This window comes from Crotalus tigris, unplaced genomic scaffold (genome assembly GCF_016545835.1).
Source record: "Crotalus tigris isolate CLP2741 ecotype Arizona unplaced genomic scaffold, ASM1654583v1 scf7180000017541.2806704, whole genome shotgun sequence".
Taxonomy (NCBI): domain Eukaryota; kingdom Metazoa; phylum Chordata; class Lepidosauria; order Squamata; family Viperidae; genus Crotalus; species Crotalus tigris.
This window is the reverse complement of record NW_024096462.1, coordinates 867,956-895,560: the sequence shown is the minus strand read 5'-3', so window position 1 is coordinate 895,560 and position 27,605 is coordinate 867,956. Positions and strand designations below refer to the sequence as shown.

General features: G+C 38.4%; 1 protein-coding gene across 8 annotated transcripts in view; it reads left to right on the top strand.

The window, feature by feature from the left end:
• CACNA2D4 (calcium voltage-gated channel auxiliary subunit alpha2delta 4) overlaps positions 1-27,605 on the top strand; it is a 170,241-nt gene that overhangs the window by 12,512 nt on the left and 130,124 nt on the right. For all 8 annotated transcript variants that reach the window (XR_005558608.1, XM_039358511.1, XM_039358668.1 and 5 more), the window contains exons 3-13: positions 3,977-4,093; positions 5,630-5,689; positions 9,069-9,231; positions 11,162-11,293; positions 11,700-11,760; positions 13,464-13,614; positions 19,000-19,074; positions 21,858-21,947; positions 23,548-23,661; positions 24,596-24,674; positions 26,202-26,335. Coding sequence is in view for 7 of the 8 variants with exons in the window: in XM_039358511.1 (XP_039214445.1) it covers positions 3,977-4,093; positions 5,630-5,689; positions 9,069-9,231; positions 11,162-11,293; positions 11,700-11,760; positions 13,464-13,614; positions 19,000-19,074; positions 21,858-21,947; positions 23,548-23,661; positions 24,596-24,674; positions 26,202-26,335 (1,176 nt within the window). In the remaining variant the exon portion in view is untranslated. The remainder of the gene's footprint in view (positions 1-3,976; positions 4,094-5,629; positions 5,690-9,068; positions 9,232-11,161; positions 11,294-11,699; positions 11,761-13,463; positions 13,615-18,999; positions 19,075-21,857; positions 21,948-23,547; positions 23,662-24,595; positions 24,675-26,201; positions 26,336-27,605) is intronic.

Sequence of the window (27,605 nt, the reverse complement as noted above, 5' to 3'; positions counted from 1 at the left end):
GACTATAAGTGTTGGATCTTTGATTTTGCTACTTTTGTTCATATCACCATAAAAACATTCCATTCAAACTTTTTAACAAGTACGGAAGTCCTCCAAGGCACATTAATCATTTTGACACAATCTATTCAAGAGACAACAGCAGAAAACTTTCTTGATTTGACAGTGTATTTGAATCAATGCTGCCTGAGCATTGATTGAAAAATTGACTGAGGAAATCCTTTCAATTTCTTTATCTCCTTCACCCTGAAGGTGAAAGTGAATTTAACTGGAAATATGGTTCCCATCAAACTTCCTTTTCTAAGCTAATCACTCCCTTTCTTTGCTGCCAAATTTCATAATGAGTTTGAAGCACCCCACTTAGGTAGCCTAGGGGAAGTAATATATAACACTACATCACCTTTGCACATTTCTCAGTACCCAATGGTCATCACATCACAACAACGAATGAAAATCCTAACCAGTAAGACATTTGCTGCAGTGCCAGCATATATGTTTTCGCAGACAGCCCAGGATATATTTTTTTTCCATTTTAAAGCAATTGATTTTTACCCATTTCGTGTAACTAACTGGAGAGTTACTGTGTCTTGGGTCCAAAATAGTATGGTGGCAGACCAATTTATTTGATTTATTTAAACGGTCTCTGTTCCACTCATATATGAAACAGAGAGCATGGATTAATGATAAGAACATGATTAATGAAACTAAAGTTAAGAAAAACAGGTTCCCTGCAGGGAAACATCTTCCAACCAAACACTTCCAGATGAAGTTCATTTAATTATAATAAATCTTTTGCTGAAGGGTAGCTTTAAACACATTTTTTTCAACTAGTAATTAACAGTTTCTTGAATAATTTTAGGGACTGCTGATCTCATATAATTATACAGTGTAACATATCCTCAAGTTGGGATTCTGTAGCAGAAGAGTAGAAAAATTAGCAAGGATCCTAACTTTGTACTCAAATGAAGTCTAAGCTGGTAGTACAGTCTTATGTATACATCGGCCCAGAATTCAGAATATTTCTGTTGGGATTCATTAAGAAGGGTGATAGTGGTAAAATAATCAATGTAACCACTTTGCAACTTTATACATAATTCTGACCACCATATGGAAAAGTATAGCATGAAAGACATGCAAAAGAGCAAAGGTACAGAAATTGTTACATCCCTATATAAGAAAAGATTGCACGTAATGCTTGAAAATTTTCATTTTTGGAAAAAAAATAAACAAGAGGGAGCATCATAATTGGCAGGGCTATAAGGACCAAGGCTAGATGCAAAGAATCCGAGAATCTGAGACCAATAAGCTGCTCAGAGTTGTTGGATACAAGATGGGCAGCAAATAAATTTCATAAATAAATAACACTGTTATAGATGTCAATAGCCCCCATCCTCGAGAAATGTGCAGTCCATTGAGTTGCACAAGCAAGAAAAAAAGAACTAAAAGTTGAACTGGGTTCAAGTGTCATTTGGCTTATGGCTTTGGTTTTCTGTTCTAAGTATCTATAATAAAACTAGACTATCAAAGAGTTGTGTCCTTAAATCTCTGTCTGCTAGCTTTCAAATTTGAGTAATGGCCTAAGTGAAACCTGTTACTATCAATAGAGTATATAAAACTATGCACAAAGAAAACAAAATGACTAGATAAAATCTCTTATGCTCAGAGACATAGATATTTTTTTAGCAGTAGAATCTGGCAATGTTATCCACTGAGGTTGAATGAGGATTGAAGTGGTCCAGATGGTTCCCTCCTCTATATGTAGCTCTTATTTCTTTTCTACCAGTTGTACCATTTTAAAAAGGAAAAGACAGACTAGTTTAGCTTACAGTGCCTTTGGACTAAGGCATTAGGAATTCTCTGTCTGGAAAAAGTCCATGTTTCAAATGTTAATCTAGCTAAATTTTATAGTATTATGATAGGAGATTCCCATTTTTGGAATCCGGTTCTGACCAATGAAAGTGTTTTCAAGGTTGAAGAAGGCACTCTGATTAAGAGAGGGGTTTAAGTGCCTTTATGAGATTACATAGCATTAGCTAATTAGAGGTGTATTTCTCTGCAAACCAGAAGAAACAATTTCCTTTCATCCTGATCCTGAACATACTGTATTAAGAACACTTCAAATTATGCATGTCAAATTATGCAGGTCTTATTCATCCTTTTTGTAGTTAAAACCATCTGTACTGCTCATGAGGGACAAAATGTTAGCTATCATTCATCAGCATACCTGTTGAGAAACTTTTTGCCCTCAGTTATCACTGTTTTGTCATTGCTAATAGTGCTTTGTTTCTGAAATGTACATATCTGTGCTTATATTTCTGTACAGAAGCACAAAGCAAGAGTGTCAGGCACGTAGCATGCATTTTTGTGATGGAATCAACTCATTCTGCTGATTAAACTCTTTGAAAAACTAGGAGGCTGAACTGCTGTGTGGGCATGACATATCTACAGACTTTAAGGGTGGGAGGGGGGAACAGGAAAGCCTGGATATGAATTGTAAACTTGCTACTCTGCTCAGCCCATTGCCTATTTTATTTATTTTCCTTTTATTTATTTTCTGTATTTATTATTTTTAAAAAATAACTCAAGATGGCAAGCCTATCTCATATTCCTCCTGTTCCCATTTCCTCCACAACAACAATCCCATGAGATGGATTTGGTTGAGAAAGAGTGCCTGGACCAAAGTCACCCAGCTGGCTGTCATGCCTAAAATGGGACTAGAACTCAACAGTCTCCTCATTTGTAGACTGATGCCTTAGCACTAGACCAGTGTTTTTCAACCTTGACAATTTTAAGGCATGTGGACTTCAACTCCCAGAATTCCACAGCCAGCAATGCTGTCTGTGGAATTCTGGGAGTTGAAGTCCACATGCCTTAAAATTGTCAAGGTTGAAAAACACTGCACTAGACTAAACTGGCTCTCCGTATATTGTTATCAGTGCTAAATTATCACTCATTAACTTTGCTGCTTGGCAGTGTCAATCAGCTAACCTTTGTCCTCAGCTTCACCTCCTCCTTATTTCTCTTTATTAGCACCAGCATGGATGGAGAGACTGACTGTCTTTAATCCTGCAAAACCTGCATGTTGCTAATCACATCAGGTGATGCTACCAGCTTCTATCCAACCTATTGGAATGGAGGCTCATTTCTATTTTTGTCTCACCTCTTCGTCCCTTCTTTATTCTTAAGGTGTTTGCTACTCATCATATACTTCACTGCTTTCTCTAAAGAAGAGTAAAACAGGCATTGGACACACAGAATCCTTGACTATTCATCTCACTATTTTTTTTTCTTTTTAATTATCGCTTCTTTCACAAACCAGTGTTGCAGCTATCTGAGCTTATAACTCTGCCCTGCTATGCCATGTTATTTGTGGAGAACTTGAACTGATGATTATCTTGCACATCAGCTGCTGCTCTAAATAAAATGCCGTGAAGATACTTTTGCAACATTTCCTCAGAGGCAGACATGGGTGAATTACAGTTTGGGAACTTCCCCAGGCTCCCAGCTCTTAGGTTTCCCTTCTAAAGTTAGGGCACTTTGTAACTTGTCATCCTCCTTCCCAATAGATCACAGTAGATCTGGGGAAGCAGCTTTGCTGATCTGCACAGTGACTCCCTTTTCGCCATGAAAATATGAAATGAAAGGAATAGTTGAAAACAAAGGGGGAGGATACAAGGGTGGGTAAAATAGTACTGGAGTGCCATCCTTTGCTCTATGGTGACCATTGATAAAAACAGATGATCTCAGATAAATCCATGGTTGGTTTGACATCCATGAATTCCTAAGCTTTCTCTGAACCAAAAGAGGTGAAGTTGAAATCCTGAAGTCTGAAAAAGATTTTAGGTCATCGTTGTATCTCAGGTCTATGAATACATTTTTACTTGATGCATGAGCATTTTTAAAATCATTGTTCACTAGAGTCCAGATTGTGGTTACTGAAAATCTCAGCTGTGAGTTTGTCCTTCTGTTTGTTTGATAGAAGTATAAAGATGTGGAACCAAATCTAAAGATCAAAGAGGTGGATGGCTTGGAGCTGGTAAAGTTATTCTCTAAAGAAATGGCAAGAATGCTACATAGAAAAGTAGAAGCTGTTGAGGTAAGGACTACTTGGCTCCCAACTTTTATCTACTCGGAAGTAAGAAAAATAAAGAAATGTGAAAAAAGAATGCACAATGGTTTCTAAACACAGCATAGTAAACCACTACATAAAGTGTAGCTTTAGATTTGGTAAGAAATAATTCAGTGATAGAGGTTCTCCCTCTCTCTCTCTCCCTCCCTCCCTCCCTCCCTCTCTCTCTCTCTCTCTCACACACACTCACACGCACACAGAGACAGTTATAGCATATACACACATATATATGTTGAGTGCTTTTTGATGCATCCTGTCGACCCAAATATGGGAGAAAGAAATCTTTTGCCTTGTATTTGGATCGACAGGGTGCATCAAAAAGCACTCAAGGTAATTCCTCCCCCTGTCTCTTCCCTCCCTGACACAGCTGACAAAGTGAGAAAGAGCCTGTGGTCTAGAGGTTAACACAGCTGCTTAACATGCAGACAGCCCAGGTTCAAATCTCAGAAGGGTATGTCTGGTTGATGAGAACTAAAAAGTTCGAAATAGCTATTCCATTTTCCCTTAATTCTTTGTTAGCAATCCAAATTTTATAATATATTTATATGTGTATACAGTATATGTATGTGTGTGTAATATATACATATAAATACACACAGAGAGACATACACATACACACACACACACACACACACACACACACTACAACCTACCCATTTAGTGCAAGTCAGAAAAAATAATATTGCATTAAATGAAATGTCCATTTGACGGGCTATAAGGCAGCTTTCTATGTTCCAGTGATTCATAGATTCCCTTTTCCCCAAACCATGTAATGTAGTATGTAGTATATTCTGTCTTTCATTTTGATCTTAAAACTACAATTTCAATAGGTACAAATGCCTTCATCACAAGACAGGAATGTTAGCATCCTTTGCATCCTTTTTTTAGATAACTATTAGATTTTTTTCCACTAAAAAAACTAAAATATCTAACATAAATTAATAATTAAAATGAAAAAAATAAAATAAAAGAAGGAAAGAAGTTCAAAGGAATGCTGGGAGTTGTATTTCAGCAATCTGTGGAATAGCTTTAGCTACCAGTCTCTACTTCACATATACATGCCATGATGCTTAGCGATGCTCTCCTTTACTGGCAATCCAACATGGCATTAAGACCAGGAAAATAATACATTTGGAAAAAATGATATTTTCATTTTCATTGTATGCATTCTTCAACCTCCCCCCCCCCATATCCCACCCGTATAGGTCCCTGCAAGATAAGGGTTAATTTCCTTAATAAGCAAACAGTAGATTTATGGATTGGGCCAGGATCATCTGGGGGGGAAAGAACAAAGTCAAAGATGGAAACCATTAAAGTATAATTGGAACCATGCCCTGTTTTAGTGTGCATTGTGTGTGAAAAAGGATTTGGGACTTTGACAGCATGGTTGTAGTTGCCATCTTGAATTTTTTGCAAACACACATATACACTCGTAGATGTGCTGCTTTTATTGTTGCTTCCATTTATGGTCCCTTAACTTCCCTTCTTCTTTCTTTCTTATAGCGGTTAGTTGAAGCTGCAGAAGATGCTGATGTTTATCATGAATACAACTCTTCATTACAGGTAAAAGATATATGATATCATTTAAGTTCAGATAATCTGTTGTAAAGTCAACTTATGTGTCATGTAGAACTCTTGCTGGACAACTGGTAACCTGTCTCCAACAAAGGCATCCAACTAATTATGACAAGATGGGGAAGCTGTAGTCCTCTAAATATTAAAGCAGGGGTCTTCAAACTTGGCCCTTTTATGACTTGTGGACTTCAACTCCCAAAATTCCTCAGCCAGGCACACTGGCTGAGGAATTCTGGGAGTTGAAGTCCACAAGTCATAAAAGGGCAACGTTTGAAGACCCCTGTATTAAAGGATGACAACTTTGGTTGGGGCCAGCATTAAGGCTGGTGGTACAGGTGGATGTAGTCTCTCAACATTTGGAGGGTCACAGGTCCATCACTCTTGGCCACTTGATTTTTCAAAGACATCTATGCTCTCTGCCATATTAAATTTACAGCCTTGGTAGGGATGCATTCTTCTGATTCTTTAGCTGATATTGATTTATGTTTGGGAGCAAAGTTGACAGCTTGTCTGTGATGTGTATCAGCCCATTTAAACTGATCAGTCATTGCCTAAAATTAGAATTGCTGAGGAACTGAGTAAGTATATGTAAACTAATTTCTTTTCCCTGTATAATCTTATCTAAGCTGCAGCCTGTAGTGATAACCATTGCAGAGTACTGATGTTTTTAAAATGGTGTTAAAATTAAAATTAATGCTATTAAAACTGACCACTGTGGCAGAGACAGTTAAGTATGAATGAAAGCATTATGGTATTTTTCTGAGTCAAACCAATGATGTTTCCATGTAGTATGGCGAGAACATAAAACATCAAATGGATGCCATAAATGTGATAAACCTTTTTATATAGACACAATGTTATGCAAATATATTCATGAATAGGTCATGCTAATCTTGGAAATACTGCTCTTGCTTGACTATGCTAATCTCACGAGGGATTTGCAAACATACAAGTTCTACCCATAATATAAATCTAGTTACTGAAAGTGAAATATATTGAACTAAATGAAATTGGAACATTTTTAACCAATGTGAAGAAGAAAAGAGCACAAGGTCCAAATAGTGGGAACCACCCCCCCCTTTAGAATATGATTCATTCCTGAATACAGAAGTCTTAAACTATTCAGCAGAAATATTCAGTTAAAATGCAAGGTGAACATATAAGGCTAAAATCTCTGTTCATTTGTAAAGTTTACCCAATGATTTTTGCCCCAGTGAGCTGGATCTCAGGTTCCTCTTGCTTTAGATGGCTACACTGAGTTCTCTTTGATTGTGTTACACACAACACATTTAACCAAGTTAGTTGACTACTGCCAACTGGTGTTGACTAAGAATAGATGTAGAATATTGTAATGCTACATGTCTTAGCCAGTTTATTTATCAAACATCTTCACCATCCATCACACTTGTGTGACTCTGAGCAGTTTACAAATAAAATGATAAAATTATATAAAGTCCATACTTAACAGCAAAGTTAAAAAACAAAAATTTCTCTTTGGAGACTCCACCAATCATAACTTTTTAACTGACAGGTCTACAACATACCTTTGCTGCCTGACTAAAATAGGAACAAGATAGTTCCTTGGGTAGGTAACCTGATCCCTTGTGGTGAAGGGTTCTAAAGGTAATAACCAACTCCTTGAATTGGATGTGGAAACAAACTGGCACCCAGTGCAGCTTACCTTAGAGCAGGGGTGTCAAACTCAATTTCATTGAGGGCCGCATCAGCACTGCGGTTGCCCTCGGGGGGCTGGGTGAGTGTGGCCAGGGTGGGTGTGGCCTACTGGGTAGGTGTGGATGGAGTGGGTGTGTCCTATTGGGTGGGCATGGCCAGCTCTACATCGTTCGCATCAAGGGTGCCTGTGGGGGCCTGGGCAGGAGTGGGACAGATCTGAGGGTCTCTGGCAGAAGGGGGTGGGACCGGGGCAAGTGCCAAGGCATGGTCCACTGGAGGAGCCTCACTGCCTGCTGAAACCCCTCTGCCAGATATGTGAAGTAGGCGAGGGCCATTTGCTGGCCACTTCCAGGCGATGGTGCATTTCTTCATTCCTCACAAAGGGTGACACCTCCCCAGCATGCACCCAGGGGGCAGGGCCGACACGGCAGGGGCTGGTTCCTTGCTATTTCCAGATGGCCTTGTGGAGCTAAGAGTGAATGCATTTCAGCATAGATGGCCATCACAAAATTGTACATTGGTTGCCGGTCGGCCTGGGCCAGGGCCAAGGCATTGGGGGCCGTTCCCTCACTGTTTCCTGAATGGCTTCACAGGCCACATGAAACCACTTTGCGGGCCGCATCCGTCCCCCGGGCCTTGTGTTTGACATGTCTGCCTTAGAGGCACCTCAAACTGCTTATGCTGCCACATTGTACAATGCCGTACATTAAAATATGCATAATCTACTATGCAGTACATTAAAAATGGATTAATCCAGTAACTAAGGTAAGACACTTGTTTTTTTGTTTTTTGTTTTACTTAAAGAAACCAGGCTCAACATAGGGGGCAGAGAAAATTGCTCCTTCTCCATTACCTCCAGAATTCACAACTGTATTTATTTATTTGAATTTATTAGCAGCCCAGCTCCAATGGACTCTTTGTAATTACTGCTCATGAGGGCCTGCCACAGTGTTTCCTCCTGAGCTTTCAGGCTTAAGCTGCCAAGACTTCTCTCTTCCATCTGCCAACCTGCCGATTTCTCATGAAGCAATGGGGGAAAAGCCAAAGTGAGCTTTCTTTCTATGCCTTCATCTTGGCTCATCCCTGGAATCTCTGCTTTACCTCTGGCTGTTTAGGATGGAGAAACATGGGTTCTTCAGTCATGATCTCCTGATTCCTGGCTTAACTTAGTTGCAAGACTATAGTGAGGGCAAGCTGGAGAGAAGCATGTATGTGTGAATTGGAAGAAGGATTGGTTGAAAATAGCCACGGTGGCAATCATAGCAGTGCAGTCTTGCAATGGTTTCAGTTGAAAAAGACTCATATAATCTCCTGCATGTTTTCCACGGTTTCCAAAAGAAGAAAAGTCAGGAAAAGCCCTATGTATATTAGAATGGTTAACACTGCTTTATTTTCTTTGTCCAAGAAAATAATCTGAATAATCTAACTAAATTTGGGCACCCTCCGAAACCTCATAAGCACTTGCTATTGAAACATTCTTTTACTGAATCTTTCACAAGTCTTTGTGGTTTGATCTATTAGAGGTCTTTCTCCATGCAAACACTTGTATTTGGGGATGAAATTATTTTCACCAAGCTGTCTTGATTTTAACAGAATCCAAGAACTCATTCGAAACAAAATGTAAGGATCAGCATGGATTTTAACTGTTGAAAATTATGTATTCATTCATTTTTCTATTTTTCTTCACTTCCAGTTTGATTATTACAATGCTGTTTTGATTAATGAAAAGGATGAAAAAGGTAATTATGTGCCACTCGGGAATGAATTCATTCTGGAGCCAAATGAGCATTTCAATAATTTGCCAGTGAACACAACATACAGTAATGTACAACTTCCAACCAATGTCTACAACAAAGGTTTGTCTCTTTTTTTTCTATAGTTTTATTGTAAAATTGGCATGAAAGTGACAGCCAATGCTCAATGCACGTGTCATAAATAAAGATAAAGAAGTGGATTGCAATCATACTTATGTATGTTGTACGCATGCAAGTATATACTATGTAGTATTGTTGGTTGCTAGAATTGGATGCAGAATTTTTAAAGATGCAACTTCAGGGGAAGAATGCATGTTTTGTAGGTTAAAAAGGATGATATTTAGACATTAACAAATAATTAATAATACTTTTATTATTAATTAAGCACAGAAATGGAGAATGAGCTATTCTTTTCCTCATTCCAATATTTGTTTGTTTGTTTGTTCAGTTTGTATGAGTGCCATTTTTTAAAGGTGACTCTAGGTGGCTAACAGCATATTAACAATATTATCACCATCACCACCACTCCATAATTGCAAAAGCATAAAAACCCATAATGGCTGACAACAAGAAATCTTATAAATAGTTAACAATAACATATTAGGTGCTATCTAAACTTCTGGTAGCTCTGGAGAATTAGGGCTCCTTTATGAGGAAATTTTTATGAAAGGTTGGTAGGGTCAGGGCTAATGTAACTTAGGAAGCCTGTCATTTTAGTGTCCCAATTTAATTATACTTTATTTTATTATTCATTTTATAAAATTTATTAGCCGCCCATCTTACCATAAGGTAAGTATGGGTGGCTTACAGCCATAAAAATATATCTACAGTAAAACATAAAAAATTAAAACCAAAGATTAAAATCTAAGGACTCAAGGGGAGGGCAGGGTGGAATGGGGGGAGGTGGGATCTGTTGTTAATTGATCAACCACCTCCTCTGTGCTGTTCCCCCATTGGGGCCCCAGGCTAACTGACAGAGCCAGGTCTTTACAAAAGAATAGAAGGTTTGGGACCAACCTTACATCAAGATGTTCCAGAGGGAAGGAGGAACAGCAGAGAAGGCCCTTTTCCTGGACCCCACCAGCCAGAATAATCGGGCTTATGGGGCCCACAGCAGGCCTCTTCTGTGGCATGAATGGAACTGGCCAATCCCAGTGGGGTGAGATGGTCCCTCAAGTAACCTGGACTCATGCCATGAAGAGCTTTAAAGGTGATCACCTATACCTTGAATTGTACTTGGAAGCAGATTGGCAGCCAATTTTCTGTTTGCTTGGGTGTAAAATTAGATTTAGAACAAGTCAAAAGGTCTGTACAAAAATTTTGAAGTGATGCTTTGGGAAACATGTTAGCATGAATGAGCCATGTTTCTGAAATATTAAAATAGCCAGATTCTTTCCAAATCTAGGATGACAGTTTTGCAGAGAATGTGCCTATGTTAACAGTTTTCAATGAATACGGGTACTTGTAATACTTTGAAACAGAGGTACTGTACTTCATTTGCACAACTTATCTTGAGGAGTGATGATTTAGATTAGGAAGCCCACTATAACCCTACTTTCTTGTTTAAATTTCTGAACTTGGTCATAGATGTGCCAGCCTATATTACACATACAACACAGCTTTTCCATCCCACTTTCAAACGTCTCCAAAATAACAAATTTGAGCCTATAGCTCACTGTTCCAAATAAAGTAAAACTCTGGGTTAGATGGATCAATAGTTAATATATTATATTTCCATATGTTACATGTTACGCTGTTAAACTGTTGATGCTTTATGGCAGGGGTGTCAAACTGCCGGCCTGTAGGCCAGATGTGTCACAAGGAAACTGCACCCATTGCCGGCAATTGGGAAAAAGTTCCAATACATTGTACGATGTTACGTGACGCCACAGGTTTGACATGGCTGCTTTAGGGAGAAGCTTGAATAGATGTTAATTAATTTGTAAACAGTTCAGTATCATTCCATCATGCTTATCATTCTTCAAAAGGTGGTTCTTCTTTTACTGAATAAAGTTGATTCTTTTTCCCTCAGACCCTGACATTGTGAATGGAATTTACATGTCAGAAGCCTTAGATGCTGTTTTTGTGGAGAACTTTGAACGAGACCCAACTCTCACTTGGCAGTATTTTGGCAGCACAACAGGTTTCTTCAGGCTTTATCCAGGTGACAGGTCTTAGTTCTGTCTTCATTTTTCCAAATGTTAGGTTTCACCTAAAAAGTAGAATAAATCAAAAGTCATTTTTCCTGAATAAAGGAAGCTGAGAATCAGCATGATTTTTCTGAGTTTGATGGGTTTATTTTTCTAATACACACCTACCCTGTATTACAAAATTCTGATAATATGATTATTAAGGACAAAAATGTCAGCATCTGTAAAATCACAATTAAAATTGGCTTTTATGTTTTTATCTGTAATTGCAAGATTAAAAATCGTAAAGTAAAAAATGTTCGTTAATTAGATTCTATCTCTCAAAAGTAGCCTACCTTAAAAAACCAGATAAATCCTGATATTTGCATTGTAAAATCTGTGAACTAGATCTTTATCAAATGTCTTGTGATATCTCTTCAGGAATAAAATGGAAACCAGATGAAAATGGAGTCCTTTCCTTTGACTGCAGAAATCGAGGCTGGTGAGAGATTTAGAAGGAAGAAACCAATGTTCATGTATTTGCTTTAGTGGACCTTCTTTATTTTGTGGAGTCCTTGATGACCTCTGAGCTTGGTTGTTTGCTTGCAGACATTTCATTACCCAATTAGATATCATCATCAATGCAGTATATTGAGTAATAAACGTTTGCAAGCAAACAACCGGAGAGCACCACAGTCTCCACAGTTCATCCATGAGCTTCTTCTATTCAGGTTTTTTGTATTGGAATATATAAAATTGTTTTGTACAATACAATAGCTTTCTTTTTTTTAAAAAAAGCATTAAGACAATTACCCTTTCCATTTTTTCATTGCCATCTGAGTGATACCCTAGGCAACTTTGGCTCTTTTATGACTCGTGGACTTCAACTCCCAGAATTCCTGAAACCTTGTTTCAGCCAAGCACCAAAATGTTGATCACATGTCCATGTGAATGTTGTGGCAGGACTGGTTGTAACTCACTTTTTTCAGTGCCATTGTAACTTCAAACAGTGGCTAGACAAATGGTTGCCACTCAAGTACTATCTTTATGAAACTCAGTTTGAGCACTGGATACCAATATTTTGCTGCTGCTGCTTTTCATAGACAACCCACCTTCTATAAATCAATCTAAACTGCCAGAATTAAATCTTTCAAGTTTGGAGCTATTAATCTAAGGATTATGCTCTCAATAGTAATGGATGGGACTATCAAATTGGACTTGATTATGTTTATATTTAAATATGTAGGTATTATAATCACTTTTCAATTAAGTGTTGAATAATTTCCTTTGTGTCTTATTAAAAATATTATTTTGGCAACAAGTTTTGGTTATCTGGGCAACAACTTTTGGATATCTGCCCAAAGTTCCTGGAGACCAGCTCAGTGCATTTCCATAAAACAATTTTGATATTGTTTTTCAGCCACTCTTTGGCTTTTCTGTACAGCTGAATAAAAATTCATAGCCACTTAATTCTTTAATTTTTGTGAAAACATCAAGAGATTTAGTAGGTGTGATGATGGTATTAGAAGGAGCCACTGTTTGTGCACCAATATTGTGATCCAGAAGAATCATGCATGTTGTAAAAGGCATCTGTAAACTGTGTCCACATCTTGACATGACTAGAACTATTGAAAGTGAATCTCCTGTTTCAGTTACTAACTCTATAGATTATCTTTGTTTTTCTCATATGAGTTAAACCCTAATCATTCCAAAATAAATTTACCACTGAGAAGCAGAAAAATCCTAAAGTCTGGACAAATCTATGCATTTGTATTCGGAAGAAGACCTATTGTACAAACTGCAAGTACAGTTGTCCAAATTTTTACTTCGATATTCTTCTCACCACCCTTAAAGGATAAGTTCATTGCGCCTGAAGTGATTCAAGCAAAATACATAAACTTATGCTCATTTTATGCCATGCTCCATGATTTATGTTATTTATATACTGATACTATAATACAAATAAGGTAAATTGCTATGATTGTCTTAATTTGGAATTAAATGGGAATTTGCTCCTGCCTGATCAGTCTCTTAACTCAAATATTCACTGTATCCACATTAATAAGAAAGAAGAATAGGAAGGAGGAGCAACTTTCAGCCTAGGATCATGAGTGCTGTGATTGGTCCAAATTCTCCACTGTGTCTCCTTTAATATGTTTGCTTTATATCTCTGGCTTCCTTTTCCTATCCTACACGTGTCTTAAGGTATATCCAGGCAGCTACATCACCCAAAGATATTGTGATTGTGGTGGACATCAGTGGAAGCATGAAGGGTTTGCGTCTTACCATTGCTAAACACACTGTTGTCACTATATTGGACACACTGGGAGAAAATGATTTTGTCAATATTATTGCTGTAAGTATCTCTTTCCTTGAAGCTCTCTTTTCCTTTAGAATGAGTACCGGTAGGTCAGTGTGGGATGTTATGTGTTTTAAAATGGTGACCTGGGAAAACTAAGATTCAAATCTATGCTCAGCTATGGAAATTCATTGGATGACTTGGGACCAGTCATTCAAGCTCATTCCAACTTACTTCCAGATGGTTGTTGGGTGTTCCTGGAAAATGATGGGATATAAGCCAAACAGAACATTATCATCTTCATTAGATGCTCAGTTTATTTATTCAGAAACTTTGCTTGGTAAAGTTAGGCAACGCTTGGAATACTGCATCCAGTTTTGGTCACCGCGATGTAAAAAAGATGTTGAGACTCTAGAAAGAGTACAGAGAAGAGCAACAAAGATGATTAGGGGACTGGAATTGGGTATGTCTAGTTTAACGAAGAGAAGGACGAGGGGGGACATGATAGCAGTGTTCCAATATCTTAGGGGCTGCCACAAAGAAGAGGGAATCAAGCTATTTTCCAAGGCACCTGAAGGCAGGACAAGAAGCAATGGGTGGTAACTAAACTAGGAGAGAAGCAACCTAGAACTAAAGAGAAACTTCCTGACAGTTAGAACAATTAACCAGTGGAACAACTTGCCTCCAGAAGTGGTGAATGCTCCAACACTGGAGGTTTTTAAGAACAGACTGGACAGCCATTTGTCCAAAATGGTATAGGGTTTCCTGCCTGAGCAGGGGGTTGGACTAGATGACCTCCAAGGTCCCTTCCAACTTTACTATTATTATTATTATCTCTATTGTTCTTCCAAACAATTAGGTCTACTTTTCGTAAAGCCTGTATGCACTGAATGGTTACAAATGATTGGACAATCAGCCCTTTGACTATCAGGTGTGATATATTCAAAGTATAAACTACTCATTCCAAAAGACTGTAACTCAGATGTGTTTGCAGGGTGTATTCAAAACAAGGATAGTGGCCACAATGGTGTGCTTGATGGGCCACCTATTTGTTTTTGTATGTTGCAACACATCTGACACATAAAATGGGGGGAGGAATGTTACTCTCTTGACTTTTTTTTTACTACATCTTGTGGACATGGATGGATCCTTCTATTTTACTACATCTTGTGGACATGGATGGATCCTTCTATTTTATTAAAAAAGAAAAGAAAAGCACACATCTTTTTGGGATAGCTTTAGATTTTATAGAAGTGATTTTCCTGATTGTTTAGTTTCACATATTATTGCAAAAAAAAAAAAAAATCTGGCTAAATATATAAAGAAACCAAATTCTCCCTTTAGCTTCCAGTATTTGTTTCAAATAGAATTATTTTATCTGGCTTTGGTCATCCAACAGTTTTTTAAAATAGCTTTTGCTATGAGATTAAGAGTCTGAGCAGGCTTGGACAGGATATTTACTCTCAAGAGTAATTTCATGAGATTAAAATGCAAGAGAGCCCTTACATCCATCCCCATCTCATAAAAAGGGACAACCCTGGCAGTGGCATATTATCCTTAAAAGATGGATTCATGGAGATACAAAAGAGAGATATTTAGCAGAGCAAATGTGGAAATATCCCTGGGTAGCCCCACTGTGCTGTCTCAGCACTTGCCTCACTAATCAATGCTTTGTTCCTCCACTCTACCTGATTTGGAGCCCTGAAGTAATTTCAGGTCTCTCTCAATAATTTAGCCTGTCACTAAGCTGAAGCTTGTGCAGCTGAAATAAATGCATAATCATATTTGGTGAAACCCTGTCTCTGCTTGCCTCCTTTTCTCCTTTCCTGTTTCCTTTCACGAATGTTAGATTTTAGGCCACTTGAGGTAAAGAACTGTCACGTACTTTAAAAATGGTGCACAGTGATACCACTTGTATCAATAGATAAAAGAACCCAGCAAGTACAATAGGTTGTATGTAACCTGTTTGTCATCTCTGTGTTTCTCTTGATTTTTTTTCTGAGTCTTCTGTTCATTTCTTTGTTGATCTGCAGTCTTTCCATCTTTGTCTATTTAGCCCCTGCACTGGGCTTCTTTCATGCTCTTGTTTACAGCAGTTCTGGGCAGCAGAAACCAATCCTTTGGGACTGTGGCACAGTCTTGAGCTGTTGCACTATAAAACAGGACTCTCTCAACAGTTTTCTCTACTATGATGCCCATGAGATTTGTCCTGGATTACAATCGCCATCACCCCGCCCACCATGGCCACTAACTCAACTGTCTTGAAATAATGGAAGTGATCACCCCAGATAATCCAGCCCATTCAGAAGGGTACCCTTAGTGAGCATTAGACCAGCCTGTTCTGGATATAGTCCTGCAGATAATTCAGACTGAAGTTTGCAAGCATAACTGTGGGTTTTTTATTTATTTATTGGTCAGGAAGTTAATACAGCCATCTCAACAGGTTCTCTGGCAAAATAATTTTGCCTTTGGGGTAGCTCAGAGAAGTTGTAGAATTTAAGCACAGCCGGACAACCAATTTCTTTAAAATTCCTCAACTTGGGAGTATGAAGTCTCTTTTCTTAAAGTATCTTCTTCCATAGCAGTGATTCTCAACCTTTTTAATGCCGTGACCCCCAACCGGTCGTAAGCTGAGGACTACTCAACCGGTCGTAAGTCGAGGACTACTCAACTGGTACAGCACCGTTTGCAGAATGGGACTTTTGGCGGGCTCAGCAAGGCAGAGACAGCCTGGACAATTCCTATTGGCTTTTGAAAGCCAATAGCATTAGACTCTATTGAAGAGAGTCTATTCTATTGGCTTTCAAAAGCCAATAGAATAAAAGGGAGTAGCACAGCTAAGGAAAAGGGGGGGAAAATGGCGGACTGCGTTGTTTGGCAACCCCTGTGAAATGGTCATTCGACCCCCCGACCCACAGGTTGAGAACCACTGTTCCATAGGGACTTGAGTTCTGGCCCCCCAATAACAAAGAAACCTCAAGCATCCTCCTCCCCTGAATCTTCACCAGTCTTTGAAGAGACAGGCATTATATTTGGGGCATCCATAAAAAGTCTGAGAAAACTAGCTGAATGAAGAATACTCTTATTCTACTACAGAGGAGTCAAACAAACTATTCTGACTGTAACAATAAATCTAAAGTGGGTCATAGTAATAGTAGTAGTAGTAATAACAATAACAACAACAACAACAACAATAATAATAATAATAATAATAATAATAATAATAATAATAATAATATGCAAAGAAGCTGAAGAAACAGTGGACCACTTGGTAAGCTGTTGCAAGAAGATTGCACAGACTGACTACAAGCAGCGGCATGACAAAGTAGCAACAATGGTGCATTGGAAGATCTGCAAAAAATATCATTTGCCTGTAAGCAAAAACTGGTGGGATCATAAAATAGAGAAAGTCATAGAAAATGTTAAAATTAAACTGCTCTGGGACTTCAGAATTCAAACAGACAAGCACCTGCAACATAACACCCTAGACTTAACAATTGTCGATAAGAAAGACAAAAAAGTCTGGATAGTGGACGTGGCAGTGCCTGGAGACAGCAGAATAGACGAGAAAGAATTGGAGAAGATAACAAAATACAAAGACCTACAAATAGAAATAGAAAGACTGTGGCAAAAGCAAGCAAGGGTAGTACCAATAGTAATAGGCACCTTGGGTGCAATCCCAAAACAACTGGGGCACCACTTGAACACCATTGGCATTGACAAATTCACTATTAGTCAATTGCAAAAGGCGGCCTTACTAGGAACTGCTTCCATCCTGCGACGATACCTGTAATACCATCAAACATCCACATCTGCCTATCCCAGGTCCTGGGTAAGGACTCGATAGATAGACAAAATGCCAAATCCAGTCTGAACATGTGGCTGACTGTGCGATGATCCATAATAATAATAATAATGTTGGAAGGGACCTTGGAGGTCATCGAGTCCAACTCCCTGCTCAGGCAGGAAACCATACACCATTTCGGACAAATGGCTGTCCAGTCTCTTCTTAAAAACTTCCAGTGTTGGAGCATTCAACGCTTCTGGAGGCAGGTTGTTCCACTGATTAATTGTTCTAACTGTCAGGAAGTTTCTCCTTAGTTCTAGGTTGCTTCTGTCCTTGATGAGTTTCCATCCGTTGCTTCTTGTCCTTGGAAAATAGCTTGACTCCTTCTTTGTGGCAGCCTCTGAGATATTGGAACACTGCTATCATGTCCCCCCTCATCCTTCTCTTCATTAAACTAGACATACCCAATTCCAGCAGCCATTCCTTATATGTTTTAACCTCCAGTCCCCTAATCATCCTTGTTGTCTTCTCTGTACTCTTTCTAGAGTCTCAACATTTTTTTTTACATCGTGGTGATCAAAACTGGATGCAGTATTCCCAGTGTGGCCTTACCAAGGCATTGTAAAGGGGTATTAATACTTCACGTGATCTTGATTCTATCCCTCTGTTAATGCAGCCCAGCACTGTGTTGGCTTTTTTGGCAGCTGTAGCACACTGCTGGCTCCTATTTAAGTGATTGTCCACTAGGACTCCAAGGTCCCTCTCACAGTTCCATTTCTATTGATTTTTCCAGTATAGAAACAGAACAATATGTTGCTGTGATAAAAGCAGAATAACACCATGGAATATGTTTCCAAAATAAGAGAAATAACATGGTGACAGACTAATTCAGGCAGCATCCTTTGCCCTCCTCTTCCTCCTTGATCTTCACCAACAATCCTCGGGAGCAATTTCTTATTATATATCTTTGAGGCAAGGAAGGTTGGACTGATCATTCAGAGAGTGGAAGGAGACCCTTAGAACTTTGGGCGCTGGAACCGAAATGAAGGCATTCCAGACAAGTGTCCATGTAGCCTGTGCATGAGCTCTTTCGGTGAAAGGAAGCCTCTCTGAATCATGAGTTTCACTGCTAAAGAGCTGTTATGATAAATAGGTCTCCCTTATTTCCTTATGGATTTTACCCTTCTTGTGTTGACTATTACCATTTAAGGGAAGAAGATGCACCCAGAACATTATCAGAAGCAAACAAAGCTGCCTGATTCAGCATGAAGAAGAGTGCAAGACTAATAAGGAGCTAAACACTAGAAAATGCAATTCAACTGAAAAACAGATTAAGGAAAGAAACACAGGCAGATGTAGCCAAGATTATTTGCTTCTTAATTTACATTTTTTCCCCTCTGTACTGTTTAAACATCAGTGAAAATTACTAAATTATGTCCTACATATCCATGTGTAGATTTGCTTCCAACAAGGCAATGAAAATTGTTTTGTAGCACCTTGCATTTTAAAATGTATTCCTTGCTCTCAAAGTGAGGATGACAGTTTGTGGATAAAAGGGATCTTCCTTATTTGGCATAAAATCTGCTCATGCTTTCAGAGTTCTTTAAAAAAAAATCCTTTCACAGCATGTAATTTTCCTCCTTTTCTCTTTACAGTACAATGACTATGTTCATTACATTGAGTCGTGTTTCAAGGGAATCCTGGTTCAAGCTGACAGAGATAACAGGGAGGTCAGTATTAAACTTGAAATGACATTCTCTGCTGAATATGGCATGTAAGCACTGGGGACTTAAAGGCCCATAAACTGTTATAAAACATATTTAACCAATGCTTTTTCCGCCCCTGTGAATTCTGTGGCTATTTTTATACAATATATCCAAATGCTAGCTAAATAGTTCAGTCATTTAAGCCAGGGCTTTTCAACCTTTTCACCCATTGTACCACTTTTAGGATATAGCAACATCCAAGTACCACCAGTCGCCTAGCAAGATGTCAAAAACTTGATGACCCCCCCAAAAAAGGAAAAAAGTGATAAAGTACAGGTAGTCCTTGATTTACAACAATTTGCTTAATGACTGTTCGAAGTTACAATGGCACTGAAAAAAGTGCCCCCCAAGCCACAGCCGAGCAAGACACCTGTCTGCCCGCCCGGCCGCGCTCTTCCTCCTATTCAAGGTTTTCATTGTTGTGAGCATTTTTGTTGAGGATTGGCAGCGGGGGTGAGGTGGGGGGTATTTGGTTTTTATTCCACCTGTCTGCTGGGTGGTTGCAGCAGGTTTTGGTCACTTCACATGACCCTGGGACACTGTGACCGTCATAAATATGAATCAGTTGCCAAGCATCTGAATGTAAATCACAAGACCCTGGAGATAAGGCAACATTCCAGCTGATCGGTACTTCTTCTGGGCTCAGCAGAAGCGTCAGGATCAGTGCTGCTTTCCAGCTGATTGGTGCTTCTTCAGAGCTCAGCAGAAGCACCAGGATCAGCGCCGAACTCCAGCTGGAGCCTGGCGTTGATCCTGGCGCTTCCACTGAGCCCTAACAGCCCCAAAGAAGCACCGATCAGCTGGAAAACAGTGCTGATCCTGGCGCTTCCGCTGAGCCCTTACAGCCCTGCAGCTCCAGCCATCTCTCGCTCAGGCTTGTGTGGTGCTGCCACTGGTTCAGCTCATTCCTCTCCCCTGCTACCACTTTTCTAGGATGGTCGCGTACCACCTGCCAGGTGCCAATGTACCACAGATGGTACCCATACCACTGGTTGAAAAGCCCTGATCTAAGCCCATTTAGGGAATAGTGATCCTAAAGATGATATTGGATACTAATTCACATGATCGAAGCTAGAAATGTAGAATCCAAAATATCTGGAGGAGTCTTTCAAACTTGGCAAATTTAAGATGTGTGGATTTCTACTCCCAGAATTCCCCAGCAAGTATGCCTCCCTATCTCCTCCCACTCTCTAACATTTTGCATTTAATCTTTTTGCTTGCTTGCTTGCTTGTTTTAAAAGGAAGGAGAGAAAAAATGATAACTAAGATCAACCAAAGCCCTGGATGTATTTTCATGACAAATCTGTATTTCCTCAACCAAAGAACCATAAAATCTATGCATTTCAAAAATATGGGATGTTTTTTAAAAAAGCAGTGGCCTTCCAATAACTACAATTAAGAGGGATTAAATAATGAATAAATTAGATTAATTGGTAGTATAAAGTCTCCCAGAGAATAAAAAAATGTTAATATTTAAAAGAAATTGTGAATTTCATCATGAGATTTGGGATTAAAGATAAATTTCTAGATCTGGAGAAGAAAAACAAAAAATAAAGCTTGACTAGAATATTGTAATAATTGGGGGACAGCTGGACTAGTAGGATGTGCCCAGCTGGCAATTTCTGAGATTGTTGCAATAAGGATCAGGGGCACAGATCAATATGTAGATGCCAATGGTGGCCCAGAGGGAGATAAGGGAATGGAAAAAGGAAAGCAGTGAGAAGGTGAGGGGCAGGATTTCCTGAGGTCATTGTAGGAAGCAGCAGACACAGAGGCCATATAGGTAGTCCCCAAGTTACGACCACATTTGGGGCCAGATTTTTCATTGTAAGTCATTATGTTTGTAAGTTAGGCATCACATCACTGGAGCTGATTTTTCAACATTTTTTGTGGGGGTCATTAAATGAACACTACAATTGTTAAGTGTATCTATTTTCCCCAAGGGTCATTTTTTGCCAGAAACCAGAAGTAAATGCCAAAAACTGACAAGTGTTGCCAATCATGGTCATATGCCTGTAAGACATCAGAAAATCCTGTAAAGCTGAGCCACTTGCCAAGAGCCCAATATGCAATTATATAATCACAGGGGTACAGTTCTCATAGATTCAAAAACAGATCATACGTAACTTTCGGGAGGTCCATTATAACAGGGATCCCCAACTACTGGTCCATGGACCGGCACCGGGCCATGACATGCCAGAAACTGGGCTGTGCAAACAAGAGAAGCACCATCCACAGGATGCAGGCAACACACAAAACCATGCCCCCTCCGGTCCGCGGAAAAAAACTCTCTCCACAGAATTGATCTCTGGTGCCCAAAAGGTTGGGGCCGCTCCGTTATAACTTTGAATGGTTGTTCAGTAATTGGTCATAAGTCGAGGAGTATCTGTATAGAAAAGAAGGGTAGGAGAAGGGAAAAATGCATCGATCTTTCTATACTACTAATTAACAGTTTCAAATTGCTGTTGCCTTCACTGGAAAGTACTGTATTATTCTGGGTAACTCAAATTATGGAGCTGTCCCAGTGCTGAAATAGATAGTTTGCCAATAAAGGAGAATATTTGTAGTTTAGGATTTTAGTCTAGATTAGCACGGATGATGTTACCAAGGACCCTTCATATGTAGCTTGTGCTAGAGATCTCTGTTCTTTAAGCAGTTTTCTAAAGTTTTGACATGCCTTTATTCTCCTTTGTCTATTGTTTCTAATCACTGCTATTAATGTCACTTTTAATGTCTCATTTGCTCAGCATTTCAAGCAGCTGGTGCACGAGTTACAAGCAAAAGGAGTTGGGAAGGTGAACAAAGCCCTGACTGAATCTTTCAAAATCCTGAGGGAGGTAAGACTCTTTATATTCCACTTTTTAAGGGCACACTGGCTTCCGTGTCCTGCAGCATTGTGCTGATTATTGCAGACCATTGGAGGAAAAAGAAAGAAAGATAATGGTGACAGATACTCTTTGTGACATTGCCGAAACCTGCTGATGAACATGTTGTTTCAAATGGCAGACCAGGTCGGACATTATTATTTTAAGAACGTTGATTTACTTGTTCATGTTTATTATGTGTTGGATTCGGGATAGCAATAAAACAGTTCTGTCACTGTGACCAAAATAGATATTAGGAGTGGTGTGGGGAGTAAAAACAACCCATATTGCCAAGTTCCCATGGGACTAGATGACCCTAATACAGTGTTCCCCAAACTTGACAATTTTAAGGCATGTGGACTTCAATTCCCAGAATTCCACAGCCAGCAATGCTGGCTGTGGAATTCTGGGAGTTGAAGTCCACATGCCTTAAAATTGTCAAGTTTGGGAAACACTGCCCTAATAGATAGGGTGCAGATTAACCTGAAACTCTGTTTCTTCAGTAGGGAGACCACTGAGTTGGCTTTTGTGTTTAATCATAACTATATCTTTCCAATTTCATATTTGTTCAAGAGTATAGCATATTTGGTTGGGTCTGCTTCCTAGGAATAGGAGAGGTAGAAAGAGGTAGAGGTATTAGAGAAGATGAGAGCAAGAGCTTTGGAATGCTAAGGCCTAATGTACTTTATTTAATTAAACCTAGTATATTTCCTGGTCTGGTTCATTCGCATAGTTTAAAACCTGCATCTAGCATACAACATTCCACCCAAACCTTCAGATGATGTACAGCAAACATTACTTTGGGAAAGAATAGTTAAGCCAAGAGGCACTACACTTAACTAGCATCAATTCACCAGAGTCACCTTAGTTGGAAGCTATGAAGAGGAATATCAATAATGTACATATAATGATAATGATACCAACAACCTTACATCTACCCAGAAATATTTAGATTAGGCAAAAGTGTTGTTTTTATTTTTGGAAGCCTAAGTAATGTTCTGATCTTCTGGAACATAACTGAATTCAAGTTGGGTAGATTGGACTACAATGCCTGGATTGTTTTTGTCCATTTTATGGCTAATATTTTCTTCCTATGACTTATTATGAAATATGTTACTGGCATGTACAAAGATTTTCCCTTCCAGCATAAATAATCATAGAATTATCTAGCACAAAAGTAGAGAGACCTTTATGAACACATTCTTTTTATTATTTATTTTATATTTTATTTTATTAGTTTAGTGGTTAAGACACCAGGCTACCAGACTATGAGTTCTAGTCCCACCTTAGCCAGGAAAGCCAGTTGGGTGAATTTGGGTCAGTTCATCTCTCTCAGCCCAACCCACGTCACAGCACTGTTGTTGTGAGGAGAATATGAGGAGGAAGGCATGTTTGCTGCCTTAAGTTACTTGTAAAAATAATAAAGGCAGGATTAAAATAAATGAATAAATCTGTTTTGAACACGCCTCTCAGTATGGTAGATAAAAGTTGCTGAGGCTTAACGAAGGACTTCATTAATCTGCTCTACTATTTGGGCCAGTAAGATTTTCATTGTGGTTTGTTCTGTTTGTAGTTCAGAGACGCGGGACAAGGAGGTCTTTGCAACCAAGCAATCATGCTGCTCACTGATGGAGCTATGGAAGATTATGAATATGTCTTTGAGAAATTCAACTGGCCTGATCGTAAGGTTAGCTTCCAAAGTGAAAAACAGAGAAGAGCATAGAAAATCAACTGGTCTGGTATGAATCATGAGCAGGGAACAAAACAATAAGTAGCATGGAGACGCTTAGATTCCTAGCTAAAATTTTGCTTGAGATAATTTTGGACGGATCTTCCTAATTAATGAGATTGGTCTAGAACGGATTTAGTGATAGGTCACTATATTGATTTTTTTAGGTAGCAGAAGAACAAAAAAATAAATATTTAAATGAGGTTTAGACAAGTGCAATGGGAATGAAAGGTTCACAAGCTATTTTAAGAAACTGGTTAATGGTTTCTTGAATCAACAGTTGGTTGTGTTCACACATATGCTAAGTCAAAACTCATAAAAAATCACAGTAACAATCTCTGTAAAATAATGACAGCTGTTAGTTTGAAATTACACTTTTAAAAAGGTTATGACAAATTGTATTTGACTTCTTCCTTTGGTTCACCTCTATTATTTCCCACAAACTCATAAAAGCAAAGACCTCTTCAAGTTGAGCTATATTCGTAGTGACTCCATGGACACACATCCATGTAGGGTTTTTTTTTTTTCATGGAAGTCCTGTGTCATTGTTTCTTTTCAGGATTTTTTTTTTTTAAAAATCCATTTAGCCCATCACCCTGAGATTTCCTGCACCCTTCCCATCTAAGTACTAGCTAGATCTGACAGGTACTCCATGAATTCAAACTAAATTGTTGCCACATACTCTTATTCCTATATTTAAATAAGGACTGTCTTTTGGGGGGGGGGTCTTTAGCTCTGAGATACAATGTGGCGGGACCTGAGAATTGCAGATGGGAGTCAGAATAAGATAAATAATGATTTTGTCCAGGGTTTTCTAAAATGAAAGATTAATAATGTAGAGTGCTGGTTGTTTTTAATATTACATTGTAATGCTTGCAATCTCATTTGACAGGTCCGTGTTTTTACATACCTTATTGGGAGGGAAGTCAGTTTCGCACAGAATGTGAAATGGATAGCTTGTAACAACAAAGGTAAAAAAATATATATTAAAGTTCATTTTAATCATCCTTTCTGCAAGACAGAAGCACTTGCCAATCATATATTTTTATATTATAGTAACTGTGATATGCAAATCCAATTTGAATTGCTAAAGTTCCAGAAACAAGTAGCAGAATATAGTAATGCCTACTCCTGTATGAACCATTTGCCACAGATTTTGAAGACTACGCAGGAAACTGAATCAGGAGCATTTTGTGGTTGAAAGAAAATATAAAAGAAGCAAAAAATTAACAGTAAAAATTTCAATTGGGCCTTTCCTAAATTTCCAAATAGTGTGCTTGTGTATAATATGGGATAAATTACAAAGATGGCACAGGTAGTCCTTGACTTATAATCATTCATTTAGTGACTGTTCGAAGTTACAACAGTGCTGAAAAAAGTGATTTACAATCAGTCTTTGCAGTGTCCCTGCAGTCAGATAGTGAAAATTCATGGATTTATGTTGGTTGCAACATCTTAGGATCATGTGTTCACCATTTGTAACCTTCCCAGCTGGCTTCTGACAAGCAAAGTTGAGGGGAGAAGCTGGATTCTCTTAATGACCATCTGCTTCACCCAACAACCACCTTGATTCACTTAACAACCATGGCAAAAAGGTCATAAAATCAAGCACAACTCATTTAACAGCCTTCTATTCACTTGGCAATGGAGGTTCCAGTCCCAACTGTGGTCATAAATCGAGGACTACCTGCAAATAGAAACATGTAAAGTACGTTTAGAAAAATTTCAGAAGGTTTGATGGTAGTGGTGATTTTGGTGTAGTCGGTTGGTTTTTGTACATGAAGGGTAAATCTTTATTTTTCCCCTAAAAATCAGTCAATGGCCAAAGGGCAGTTTCAGGGTGATTGAGAGGATTTGATACTGCAAAAAAAAAAAAAAAATGATGTAGCTTTTGTAATATTATTGCAAAATACCTCTCTGTAGGGTCTCATGAATACTATACTTTTCTATCTGAGAGACAAAGACCTTGATTTCTCTAGATCTTTTTTGAGTATAAACTAATAAAAAATAATTGTCCTTTAATCCATTGGAAGCAATTCAAAATATTAATTCCAGTGACTTCAGTTAGGTATTTCTAACTTTGTTCACTTTCACATTACCTTTTAAATGTAGCATTGCTATTATTTTTTTACATAAATTTCATAAAAAAAACAGCCTTTTTTAGTATGTCCAAGTCTAAGAACCTTTGAATGTTCTCTTCCTGGTTGAAGCCCACATGTGTTAGGCAAGTTTATGATGAAAATGGAATAGCATCAAAATTTGGTGGATACGTGAAGGTTCATCCTAATGGATTTTTCTAAGTGAACAGAAATTTTGGCCTTTTAGAACCTATTGGAAAATCTAGAACATTTAAGAAATGTCCCAAAAACTAGATTTCAGTAGATACATATACATCCTAGGACAAATGGTCAGGATTCAATAAACTTTGGAACAAATGAGATGCAAACCTCAACTTAAACAAAATTAACTCTGTTGATGGTGATTTTTTTCCATGTCAGGCTACTACACACAAATATCTACTTTGGCTGATGTGCAAGAGAATGTCATGGAATATTTGCATGTACTTAGTCGGCCAATGGTTATCAACCATGATCATGACATCATATGGACTGAAGCCTATATGGATAGTGCTGTAAGTATTTCATGAAAAGTTTCTAGTTGTCCAACTTTGAAGGTGTTAAGAGATAAGGGTCTTTTCAAATACTTGTTGCAATATGTATCTCATTCAGAAGTGGATCACAGCAGCTGGATAGTGTTAAAATGTGCCTTCTAAAAGAATTATCATTTATCACACTTTCCATATGTGCAATTTAAAGTTCTACCATTGTCCAGGAACTCAAAAGAAATCACAAGAGGCATAGCATGACTTAGTTAAAAATCTCTGTCTCTGTAAACTCTGCAGAAGCACTTTATTAAAGGATTAGTCACCAGAAAAAAAATTAGTTTGAGCTCAAGAAATGGGTCACTGAGCCTGCAGCAGCAGCATACTGTAGCTTGTTTCCTATTTCACAGAAAGAATTAACATACATTATGGGATCCCATATGTCTTAAATGACTAAGGCTAAAATCCAGAGGAAGAATTTGTTTGAGGAGGAAGTCTGCTTTTCATAATGAGCAAGATTCTCTCTCTTTGGTAGTGAGACTGTTGGGAAAAATGAAGACTTTCCATTATATTTTTTTCAAGTTGAAATTCAGTACAACTTTACAGGTTTCTCATAGGAATGTCTATCATTTTGTATAAGGTTAAAGTTTCTCAAGTGCATTTATCCACTCCTAGCAATAAAGCCTGACCATCTAAGTGGCAACACCTATAGCCATGTCTTAGGAAGTTAAACAAGTTGGCCCAAGTTGTTAGGGTTTCAATGGGAGACTACTGAGAAGCACCAGAACTATAGATATTAAAAATAAATATAGAACTATAGATATTAAAAATAAATCCAGGAAGAGAACAACAGTGAACCACTTTGTACTGTTCCCCAAGAAACTATAAAAATGGGCCCATTAAATCATAAGGAACCAAGTTCATCTCAAAGAAAAATTCTTGCCTGGTGGTTGCTACATATACATGGGTCTTTATTGTACATTAAATGGTAAGGCAGAGCATCAACAATTTTGATACTGTTGTTAAAATCTCTGATTCTGGATGGAATATGGCTTTATGTGTTCCCAGTTACTTGCTGCTACTGTCCACAACCAGTTGAAGGGCTTACAAGAGCCAACAGTTAAAAAAAGTTGGTCCCACCATACCATACCATGCCTTGGCTATCTCAGACATGAAGCTATTCTAAATTGATGAGAAGATATTTCTGAATTCAGAGATTAAAGCTGAACATTTCTTGGAACTAAGTTATAAAAGAAATCTCTTTTCCAATTTAGTTAAGATTATCAGCAGAATGACCTTG